At 36.0% G+C, this 12,392-nt stretch overlaps 1 protein-coding gene across 1 annotated transcript in view; it reads right to left on the bottom strand.

The window, feature by feature from the left end:
• Positions 1-5,274: 5,274 nt before the first annotated feature.
• LOC121431295 (cubilin-like) overlaps positions 5,275-12,392 on the bottom strand; it is a 31,437-nt gene continuing 24,319 nt past the window's right edge. Inside the window, exons 6-13 of the mRNA XM_041628805.1 lie at positions 10,446-10,808; positions 9,142-9,483; positions 8,533-8,871; positions 7,933-8,274; positions 7,302-7,637; positions 6,471-6,824; positions 5,921-6,029; positions 5,275-5,491 (exon numbers count right to left, since the gene is read on the bottom strand). Coding sequence (XP_041484739.1) covers positions 5,275-5,491; positions 5,921-6,029; positions 6,471-6,824; positions 7,302-7,637; positions 7,933-8,274; positions 8,533-8,871; positions 9,142-9,483; positions 10,446-10,808 — 2,402 coding nt within the window. The remainder of the gene's footprint in view (positions 5,492-5,920; positions 6,030-6,470; positions 6,825-7,301; positions 7,638-7,932; positions 8,275-8,532; positions 8,872-9,141; positions 9,484-10,445; positions 10,809-12,392) is intronic.

Raw genomic sequence — 12,392 nt, 5'->3', positions numbered from 1 at the left:
AGGATTTAATTGAAAGACAAAAACGCACAGATATTTTAATTTGATCGGGTGACCCGATCAAGTTAAATTTCCATGTAAAATTGCAAAATTTATCCTGTAAAACACATTTTCATTTCATATCCTCCACATCATAACTGTTATAGGGCATATCCATTCATATTAGCTAGCAATGAATTGGAATAGTGATAGGTGCATTTTGGTGGATTTACCAAAACTATACACAAGCTTTAAGTTTCACTTATCATCTTCATGAGTTTTAGGTCACATGATTAAGGTCAAAGGTCACTTAGGGTCAATGAACTGTGACCATGCTCGAGATATTTTTTTAAATGTCATAACTTTGAAAGATTATGGATCTGGTTCATGAAACTTGGATATAAGGGTTTATCAAGTATCATTGATAGTCTTGCACTAGTTTTTAGTCAAATGATTAAGGTCAAATGTCATTTAACTTTGACTATGTTGGGAGTAATTTTAGAAATGTCTTCATAACTTTGAAAGTAAACTTGAACATTAGGGTAATCAAGTATCACTGTTTTTATTCAAAGTCAGCATTGTTGCTATATTGAATTGCGTGACGCAGGCGAGACTGTCAGAGGCGTTCCACTTGTTTTTTTTTTTTTTCAAGTAACCTTTTCTTTTAAGGTTAAACAGGTTATTTTAGTTCGGTGTTTTCATCACTTGTAACCTTGCAAATCTTGTTTCGAATGAAGATACTTGCATTTGAATGAAAGAACAACCTCAAAGATAAATTTGTCAGAATATAGACTCATAAATGTTAGATACCTTAAGGGGTACATATCAAAATAAATATAGTAAAATCCACCGAGCAAAACGCTGAAAATCTGACAGCAAATAGTGAAGTTATAGAATTTCAAGCTTAGCAATATTTTGTGAAAATAGTCATATGCAAGTCATCATGAATGTGCAATAGGTTGACTAATGATGTCATGTCCCCACCTTCCTTTTTCTTATTTTATTTAATAAAATCATGATCATTTCAAATTTTCCTACATGTGTACACGACATGTCTCCCTTGTAACAAAATAAGTTGGCACAATGATTTTCTTACAAACTAAATCAGTTGTCAATCCAATTTTTGTAATTATATTTGGTGACAAAATTTGACTAAATATAATTTTTTGAAATAAAATACAAAAGATTACGTGGGGATATCATCAGCTTGCTCATTGCATATTCATGAAGACATGCATAGCACTGTTTTGCCCTAGTAATGCAAAAGTTAAAAATGTAATGATTTTGTCATCCTTGTCAGATTTTTATGAAATTTTCAGTATTTTGTTTGTCTCATTTTACTTTATTTGTTAAAATTGTATTATGTCAGCCTGGAGTACCCCGTTAATATGTTTACATTTAAGAAATATTTCATACCAGGCTTGTTTTCCCAAACAATTTCATTCCACAACGTATGTTTACTTGTGAAAATCGAGGAGAAAAAATCATGTTTGTATTCACTGTGCTGGTATTTATGACCCAGTTATTTTCATGTTGCTTTTATTTTATTACTGTTTATTAAACTGAACGAAATGAATTTTTTCATTTTTTATGTCTAATTATATTTTCTCGTGTCTTGTGGATTGCTCTCCCTACTCTTCAGATTGGGACCAAAGCACAATGTCTACCATGATACAACCACCCAAGTACCTACAGCCAGTGACAACAGACAAATTCTCAAATCAATTATGTTGTGATCAGGAGGATGGAAATTTTTAGTGTTGATTTTTTTTTTCTTTTTTTACAACTGGGTATGCAAAATGATGAAAGATATATTCTAAAATTTGATTTGAATTGGTGACACTATTATTAGCTTCCACTCCTATTGAGATCAGCACTAATTGGCAATGATGGTATACTTTTGTGGTCAAGATTGCGGGACACTGTGCTTCGTTCCAGTTGGCCTGTGTTGCAGTGGTCTACATGGTATGTGCTGCATGGGTATGTAGTGGACTGCATGTGGTAAATGAGCTAGTGGCACATGCATAGTGTGGGGGACTATGTGGTGTATGTCATAGTGTGGGGGAGTATGTGGTGTATGTCATAGTGTGGTGGACTCTGTGGTATATGTCATAGTGGGGTGGACTCTGTGGTATATGTCATAGTGTGGTGGACTCTGTGGTATATGTCATAGTGTGGTGGACTCTGTGGTATATGTCATAGTGTGGTGGACTATGTGGTGTATGTCATAGTGTGGTGGACTATGTGGTGCATGTCATAGTGTGGTGGACTCTGTGGTATATGTCATAGTGTGGTGGACTCTGTGGTATATGTCATAGTGTGGTGGACTATGTGGTTGATGTCATAGTGTGGTGGACTATGTGGTGTATGTCATAGTGTGGTGGACTATGTGGTGAATGCCACAGTGTAAAGGACTATGTGGTTATAAACGTGTGGTACACAGTGTGTTTAATATGTGTTTCGGACTATGTGGCGACTGTGTGGCAACACTGTGTTACACAGTGTTGTAAACACAGTGTTACCACACGTCCCAAAATAATATATTAAACACATGTGGTACACGCTGTGAACACACTGTGGTACACACTGTGTTACACACTGTGGTACACACTGTGGTACACCCTGTGTTACACACTGTGGTACACACTGTGGTAACACTGTGTTTGTTCCATAAGGGACCACCTAGCAGGTAACAGGTACCGTCACATTACTCATGTTACTCTGACTCTCGCAAGCACACTTGCTAAGAACCAAATAATAAACTAAAAATGCTACAATAAAATTACAAATCTTGTTTACTTACGCATTACATATCAATTTAGTAACTCATGAAATTTCCTTTGGAAACCAAAACTGGTCTTAATTCATCAGTAATTTAGCATAACACCATTGACTTTGCAAGTTCTAAATGACTCACCATGGAAGGCTAATTCCTGCTCACCCTAGCAAAGGCTAGTTTCTCAGGAGGGGAGAAAAGGGGTAGAGATAGAGAGGGAGAGAGGGGGGGGGGTTAAGTGTTCTGTTGACCCTTATCCCATCAACCTACTCTCCCCACCTAAGTCATATTTCTCCCTATTCTGATTCCCATGCACACATTGCTGAGATCCACAAGAAAAAGTAAACAATGTATTTCATGCTCAGTCATTTCAATTTGATAATTCTCGAAATTTTATCTAAAAACCTATACCGATAATGCTTGATCATTGATTTATCACAACACCCTCAGCTTTGCAAGTCCAAGGGGACTCGCATCTCAAAAACTGAAAGAAATTGGAAGGCTAATTCCTGCCCAGCCTAATTTTTATACCCCTTTTTTAAAGTGGATAGTGCTCACTTAAGTGAAACAATAATATAAGAATGTATTCCCTGTATTTTTTGTTTGGTAGCCATTTCAAAAGTGTATAGTGTTTTTTAGACGCACGGTATAATGGCAAGTGCATAGCGCGAGCAGACAATTTTTGATAAACTGATCTAAAACCGGATAATTTAAGCACTTCTGAAACAAAGAACCAGCTGTACATCTCAATAAATATGCGTGAGCGTGTTTAAGATTTTAGACCTAAAAATCTGGGCATTCTTAATACATTTATTTTAATCATTTAATCAATAATGCAAGCGCGAGCTGAAAAATATTTGATATTCCGATCTGAAAAAGGATTAATTTAAGCACTATTTCTAGCACTCTGTAAGAAAAATCTGAAGTGGATATGGATCGAGACGATATTTTTATAATTATTATTTTTACCGAGAAACGGGGCAATATCAGGATATTTTGTCATATGAAAATGAAGACTATCTTCCAATTCCTCTTCCTAAGCGCGAAAAAATTGTCGATATTCTATTCTGAAAAGGGGACAATTTAATCATAAAAAATCATGAAAATGTTATTATCTTATTCATTGATCCTATAATCCAAATCTATGACAAAATAACAAACGCCATTGCTAACGAAGAACATGTCATACGCATATTTTGTGACATAAGGCATTCGATACCCGACTTTCTACTTTCAAAATTTAATTATCATTTGGTACGAGGTAATCCCTCCTTTGGCTTAAATATTACTTAAGAAATCAAAAACAGTACGTCTCATTTATTGGTTATGACTCTGATTCACTTAAATTAATTGTTGTGTCTCTCAAGGCTCCAATTTGGGCCCACTATTATTTATACTATATGTCAATGACAGTATAATACATCATCCATTTTATCGTTTCTATTACTCGCTGACACAAATATTTATTTTCTTAAAATCTCACTTCCTTAGACAATATTTTAAAAATGAAAGAAATATACTATCACAGGGGTTTAAACCTTTTTTGAACAAAAAAAAGACTCATTACATATATTTTAAGCATCATTCTCATATTTCTAACACTCAAATATACTTACAGATTGACGGCACAGAACGGAAAACTTACTCTAGATTTTTAGGGGTTATCATAGATAAAGCTTTATCTTGATATGAGCATCTGCATGTTTTATAATGTGTATTTCGAGAAGCATTGGAATTATTTCCTAGTCATGCTAGTTAAAATTTTATTTTGCCTCTTAAAAACTCTATTCCTATTGTATAATTCGTTAGTACTCTCGTGTATCGTGTGTATAACCTATTGTAACGTTATTTAGGCTAATCGTGGCTCTACAAAGCTGACTCCTGTTTTTTAATTACAAAAGCGAGTTATCGCATTTGTACAGGATCGCATTTACTTGGCTCACACTTATCCTTTATATTTCCTACAGAAAGCATTAAGAGTCGCCGACTTGTATACTCTTTTGGTAGCTATCATTATCATCCCTTAATCATTTGATGACATGCTTCAGCTCAATATTTCTGTCCATAGCTACCCAACTCTTATATCTGAAAACTTTCATTTTACCAACCACAGACTGTGAATGACTTCTAAATCAATTCCACATCATGGTCCAGACATTTGGAATAATCTTGCAGACAATATTAAATCCTGTTCCACTCTACCATACTGCATAAGAACAACTTTTCAAAGAAATATCATTCAATCTTGTTTATCCCATACTCAAAATTAATCCTCATTAGCCACCTAACATTAAAAACGATATTCTACTGCTATCAACAGCACCCACACCTATCCATTTAATCATGTTAATTTAAATATTGAATTCATATAAATTTGAAAAGTTCATTACTTTTTTCTTGAAACACGAGTTTTATTAAATGATAGGTCTTCTCAATTTCGAAGATCTAAGGGAGCACTTTCTATTATTCAGTTTACCAACTAGCAGTACTATATCGTATGGAGAGTTTGGTCAAAAATATGTTTAGTTTGGAAGCTCATATGGATGCTCATCTTTTGTAGTTATTCCGTGAATATTTTGATGATGTCTCACAACTGATTTGTTCTCGTACGTCGGACTCTCCTTTGTCTTTGAAAGCCGAACAGATCCTAAAGCTTCGTAGTTTGGTGATGACGTAACAGATGGTGTTAGGTCCATGTACTGCCCCTCTTGTTGTCCATCGTCTTGCTCGTCCTTAGTTCTGTAATTTTGTCAAAGAAAATGAATAGATTAAGAATTGAAAAGGGGGAAGTAAGGATCGAGATATTCAAAAGATTTTTGTTTAATTCTCAAGTAAATCAACCACCTACAACATCATTACAAAAGATTTGAAATGTCAGACAACCTGAAGAAAACACTGATAGAAATAAACCATATCTCAAAGCCCGGATACTCCATAATTATTTGTTTGGTTATAAAATACAGAAAATAACTGAATTATGTTTACAGGTTCAGATGTCTGAGAGGAAGATTTCCGATCCCCATGATCTCTGTGAAACGTGTGCAAACGAATACATTTGTTGAGGAAGAAATACATAATGTCTCTACCATTTCAAATTATTACATTTCAAATATCGTTAAGTCATTAGCTACGTATACTACGAACAACTTATTATGTAATTATGATTACCTTTTCTTCCATATGATATATAAGAGGAAAACTATGGACAGAAGAAGTGTCACCAACACTGATGATATTGTCGCTGCATGATTATCCGACATCAAGTGTTCTACATGTTCTACAAGATACAAACAAAAGGATAGACAGAAGGTGGGAGAGAGAGAGAGAGAAAAGCAGAGAGTGGGAGAAAAAAGCGGAGAGTCTATGAATCAAGGCAGGTCTGTGTGAGGGTGTGTGTCAGGGTGTTAATGTGTGTGTGTGTATGAGAGAGAGAGACAGACAGAGAGAAAGGGGTGAAATGACGTGTGCAAGGGTTTGTAAGTTTGTTTTTGTCAAAGAGAAAAAACAACAGGTAGATTTACATGATTTAATTAATTGCAATAGAAACATGGTTATGCCACCTGACTGGTGCTTGTGGCTCACTTTGGAAACTATAGCACATTGTACGTTTATTTAGATACTTATCTGTTACACTGTTGTCATGTCTGTGCATGCAACATAAACAAATATCTATTCAAACAGGGGACGAGCCTCTTTTTACGTGTTAAATGTTACTAACCTGGTATTGGGTTTGCAATCAACATAATGTCAAACCCTCTGTAGGTTCCCTCCGATGCCCCATCGCTGGTAAATCGAATCCAGAGAAAAGATCCTACAGATGTGATATTTTGCGGTAGATCGGATCCAGAAATATTCGGCCTTACCATCTCAGACATCTCAAATTCTGGGGATTGTCCCTCGAACAGATATAGGATGTCTCGAGATAGTTCAATCTCCAAATCAACGAAAAGCAACGAAACTTGATGGTTTTCTGGGGCGATCACCTGCCACATTAGGTCAAGGCTGTTGTGGTACTGAGCTGGGTAATTAGGTGACTTCAGGGATTCTGTCTTCGCGGTATCTACATAAATGACTGCTTAAGAAGACGGGACAATAAAGCACATGTAGTTAATGACAATGGGAGTGGAGACTAGTAAAACGAGTATTTTGAAGGCAAATCGTCATTGCATCATGAAGTTGGGGCAGTTCTCATACAACAGCCATCTTGATGAAATGATGTAATAGGAACCAATATATTAGTTTCATAATAAAAAAAAATGTATTTTTGGTTCCGGATTACCGATATTTCATATTGCAATCCTGATTTGATCATTCTGTAAGTTGATAAGACTTTTTTATTAGAAATATTGTATTCATTGCTATGTTTAAATAACGCACGAAAACGCGTTTGTTCAAATGTGCAAAGTGCATAAACATTTCAATAAACTATGGTTGCCCTATAATCTTATACCCATGGTTGAATATTCATATTGTTTAGGTATTGGAACACATCAAGCTTTAAGATGATTTTAGCTGAATACTTTGATTGAATTATCGTTATTTGACTCACCGGGAATCACGACAAAGAGCGATGCACGGAATCCTGTGATCTTGTTTTGAGGCAGGGTTGTAAATTGGATCCAAAGATATGACCCTACAGATGCAATCGCCGTGGAGATAGGTGGTGTAGAGTCCCTCAGAGTTGAATGTGAATAATTTGACGTCCATCCTTCGCGTAGAGTTACAAGGTCTCCGTTCTCCAAGCTAGAGAAATCACTAAAATCAATCCCAACGCGGTAGGGTGATGGAGCAACAACAAACCATGTCACATTGATACTGTAGTCGCCATTATCAGGTGAATCCGGTGATGTGAGCACTGCCTCACCAGTGGTGTTCAACTGAATAGCTGAAAATGAGGAATATCGATATGCTAGATAAAGATATTTAAAGACAATTACTACATACGCAATTTAATGGCCAACAGCTCGTGAAGGAATAAAATGTCAAAAAAAATCACATACATTCAAAGTATCCAATATGAAAATAATCAGTCAAAACATAGTATATCATGAAAGTAAACCCTGTTCTTTTTCACCATACTTCAAGAATATTTGCTTCTTAAACGTGACAAAATTGTAGGATGCCGCCCGGGAAAGTCTTCGATGACCATAGCAAATGTTCATTTGATTTATTCAACCTACTTCGTAATTCAGTCGTAATGTTGACAGTGAATCCAGAAAAGTTGCGTTCATCATCACAGGTGAAATAAACCCAGAGATACGATCCTCTTGATATGATGTCACCTGGACTCAAATCTCCTGATAAAGATGCCAGTTGCGTTGAGCTTGAATAGTCTGATGTCCATCCATCTCTCACCTTAACGAAGTCTTTATTCGACTCGGTTTGAAAGGAGCTGAAGTGAAGTCTAACTTGGTATGCAGGAGGAACACTCACAGACCATGATACATTGAGATTGTTGTAATAATGGTTAGGATAATTAGGAGACTCGATTGTTCTACCCTTCCCATCCTGCAAGTGGAAAGCTGAAAATGAAGAAATATATCTTTGAAAAAAAACAACAACAGATTTTTCGTTCCAACGTGTTAAAAAAGTGTTTTAATAAACGTGTGACTTATACTTGCTAAAATGAAATTTGGTACATGTTTTCTTGATACATTTTGATCCAAAGAGGTCGGGTATTATATACAATTCCACTTTTCCTCGTATTCTTGTAAACTTGAGAAGTATTAAAAAATCAAATGGACACCAAATATAAATGCAGAAGTATTCCCTGCACTTACATCGTAGCTCAGTCGTCAGAAGTGCCCTGAATCCTTCTGATCTGCCCTGATCATTAGTCGTGAATTGAACCCAGAGATACGATCCATTCGATACGATGTCACCTGGATCAATACTTCCAGACAGACTGCTTCTTTCAGTTGAGCTCGAAAAGTCCGATGTCCACCCATCCCTCACTCTAACAAAGTCATTCGAACGGGTTGAGAAGGAGATGAAATTAAGTCGTACTTTATATCCAGGAGGAACACTCACAAGCCATCTTACATTGAGATTGTTGTAGTAATTGTTTGGATAATTTGGAGACTCAATCGATCCGCTTTCCCCATCCTGCAAGTGGATAGCTGCGAATGAAGAAAAACATCTTAGCATAAAAAATAGATTTTCGAATAAAAAACCATACATTTTCTTGTAAAAAGTGTCTTAATATACTTATGACATATACATGTACGTGCTAGAATTGCAACTGGTACATGTTTCTCATGATAAGGTTTTGACCAAAATAGGTTGAGTATTTTCGATTATTAACAATTTCCCTTTTTCCTCATATTCTTGTGAACTTCTGAAGTAAAATGGGCGCCATTATAAAATGCAGATGTATTCACTGCACTTACATCGTAGCTCGGTCGTCAGCAGTATCCTGAATCCATTTGATCTTCCCTGGTCATCGGTGGTGAATTGAACCCAAAGATAAGATCCATTCGATACGATATCACCCGGATTAATGCTTCCACTTAAACGTCCCCTTTCAGCTGAGCTTGTGTAGATCGGTGTCCATCCATCATTCACGATCATGAAGTCATGACCCTCTTCTGTTGAGAAGTTGTTGAAATGAAGCCTCACTTGATATGCAGGAGGAACACTCACAGACCAGCGTATGTTAAGATCGTTGTAATACAGGCGTGGGTGATTAGGAGACTGGATAACAGCTACTTTCCCAACTTTCAAATGGATAGCTAAAATAAAAGAGAGTGAGATAAACTTCAAATAATGGTTTAATGTTATGAAATGTTTTTTAAATACATGGTACAACAAGTTATGATACAGTAACTGTTTTTATCATGACTGATCAGATTATTTGAAAGCATAGATTCACTTCTAACCCTGACAGGGCGGGGGTGGGGATAGATTTGTGGTGTGATAGCACTTCTCTGATCGTAACATATTACACTGGTATGGGAATGATCTTCCTAAAACATGTAAAATATATTTTAAAAAGTCACTGCCGATATCAAGCTATTACTACAAGTTCAAAAACTTCACTACATCTACCTATATCTGAATCGTAATTTTTGCTATACTACTTGTTACTTAACTGGTTGTATACTATATATTTATTGCTGCTACTTTGTATCAAGAATGCCTGTTGTATCATGTGAAGTAGTTCATGACGGAGCTTTAATTCTACTTGCTTGCCCGCCTCTTTGTATGCGTTTTTCTTCTTTTTTCTCTTCCTTTCCCTTCTCTAAGCCCTATCTTTTTTAATGTTGTTAGTCAATGGTTTTACAGGCAAGTTCCCTGGTTTTTACGCATTCTTTAATGTACATAATTTACATACTGTATTTAAAGTTATTGTTCTTGGAACTATAATCATGATATTATTGATTTTTATATTCTTTATGAAAATGGTTGAAATGTTAGTCGGAAGAAAATAACTGTTTAAATGAATTGAATTGAATATTCAGCCTACCAAATATGTACTGCACATCGAAAAGGGGGCCTAGATCATGAGGATGTTGCATAAAACGCAACAATCAATATTTATATTTAATTGCAAGTAATCGTTCAATATTCGACATAGACCAGTAGACGGACAATTACACTTGTTCAATTGACATTATCTTCCCTGCTACCAGTTAGGGGATTGTGCTATCATACCTTGATATTTGGTTAGTACTTGTAAATCACATATACTTACCACGTAATTCAGAAATCAGGTTAGCTCTGAATCCTGCACCTCTATTCTGTTCATCACTTGTCATGCTTGTAAACTGAACCCACAGATATGACCCATTAGATATGATGTCATCTGGTCTTGAAGAATATCCAGATAGAGATGCAAGTTGTGTTGAACTTGTATAGTCCGATGTCCATCCATCCCTCACGTAAACGAAGTCATGATCATTCTGGGTTGACAATCGGGTGAAGTTAAGTCTTACTTGATATGCAGGAGGAACACTTATGAACCATCGTATGTTGATATTGTTGTAGTAGAAATACGGGTGCTGAAGCCTATTAGGAGACTGAATGGATGTAACATTCCAAGGCTGCAAACGAATAGCTGTTAATAATAGTAATAAAAAACATTTATCGGAGTTCCTTGACATAACGGACTATATTTACAGACTAAAAAAATGAAACCTCAAAACTTATGAACTTCACAATAATGTTATATTTCTATTGAATACACACTAAGAGATAAAGGTAAAAAAATTGAACCCCTAGAGGATGATGCAATAGCAGCACCCCCTTTAGGTTGAAAACTGCACGTCTAGGGTGGCGATCTAAAAGTACTTAGGGTTCATTTCAACATCCCTTGGGCCAATTTCGCATCCTTAAAGGTTTATTAGACCCTACAGGGTGCATGAGTGTGCCTTTCACTGAAAAGGGGTTTTTTTGTCGGGGGGGGGGGGGGCAGCCACCCTTAACAACAAAATGCCGTGGAGACTTCTTTCACTTTCTGTTTCTCTATCGATTTTTTTTTTGTGCTACTGACCTTGTTTGGGACTCGAACTCACCTCGTTTTAGCTGCAGTCAAGACCTCTTCCCACTATTATGCTTTACTTACTAAAGTCATGAAAGTGATGTCGATGAACAATTACACGCAATAGATCCTACTCAAAGGTTTGACGGAACAAAGTCATATTTTGGTATGTATTTCCAGTCTCCCATCACCTATGATCTAGATCAGGGATGGATATATTACTTTGAACCTGCTCTAAACTTTCATTTTCAATTTTTTGATGGCTGTCGGAAAAGGAACTTTTCCCCCTTTCACTGTAAATTTATAAACAAAAAATACCGAAGTGCCAATTCGATGTCTTGCCTACCTAGCGTGATCGGTTTGTGTGTGTACGGTATTTTTTTTTACAAAGAATTATAACTAATATGTTTCGTTTACACGGGTTAGCGTATATAATTAATTAGTATTGGTCATTTGATAATTGGCTTCATTTTCTGTCTGTAACCTTTGAATCAATTTATTTCCTTAAAAGATACTGGCTGTCAAATGCGAATAATATGATAATCACTTTTCTGTAGGTTTCTATACAAGACTAATTAAGGTTAAAAATTCAACCTTCATTGCAAATTTAACCCCAGCCCGTACAAAGTGTATCAGTAGGAGTGAATGTTCAACCCTAGTCGAAATAGGGGTGCTAAATGCAAAATTAAACCTTAAAACTGCACCTTTATTTCTTAGTGTGTACACAATGCTAATGTAATCCTAATCAACATCTTTTTGCCCAAATATCAAAAGTTAATTGATTGAAAATATGTAAGAATTATATAGTAAAAATATGAACAGGCCCCTTTAAAATAAAGCGCAACTGCAAGTCTGTAAAAAAGGTATAAAAAAAAACTATTTACATTACACGCTCAGAAATAAAGTTTCAAAATTAAACCCTGAAAGGTTGATATAAAATCAGCACCCTATGGGTTCAAAAATTGAACCCCTGATTTGGGGTTCAAAAATTGAACCCTGCGGTTTGGTTCATTTTTGCACCATGCGGGTTCAAATCTGCACCCCTTTGGGTTCAATTTGAAATTTAGGGGTGCAGTTTTGAACCCGCAGGGTGCTAAACTGAACCCAGCCGCAGGGTTAAATTTTTGAACCCCAAATCATGGGTTCAATTTTTGAATTGAT

This window comes from Lytechinus variegatus, chromosome 17 (genome assembly GCF_018143015.1).
Source record: "Lytechinus variegatus isolate NC3 chromosome 17, Lvar_3.0, whole genome shotgun sequence".
Classification (NCBI taxonomy): Eukaryota; Metazoa; Echinodermata; class Echinoidea; order Temnopleuroida; family Toxopneustidae; genus Lytechinus; species Lytechinus variegatus.
Note: the sequence above shows the minus strand (reverse complement) of the source record. Positions and strands in the feature narration are given on the sequence as shown.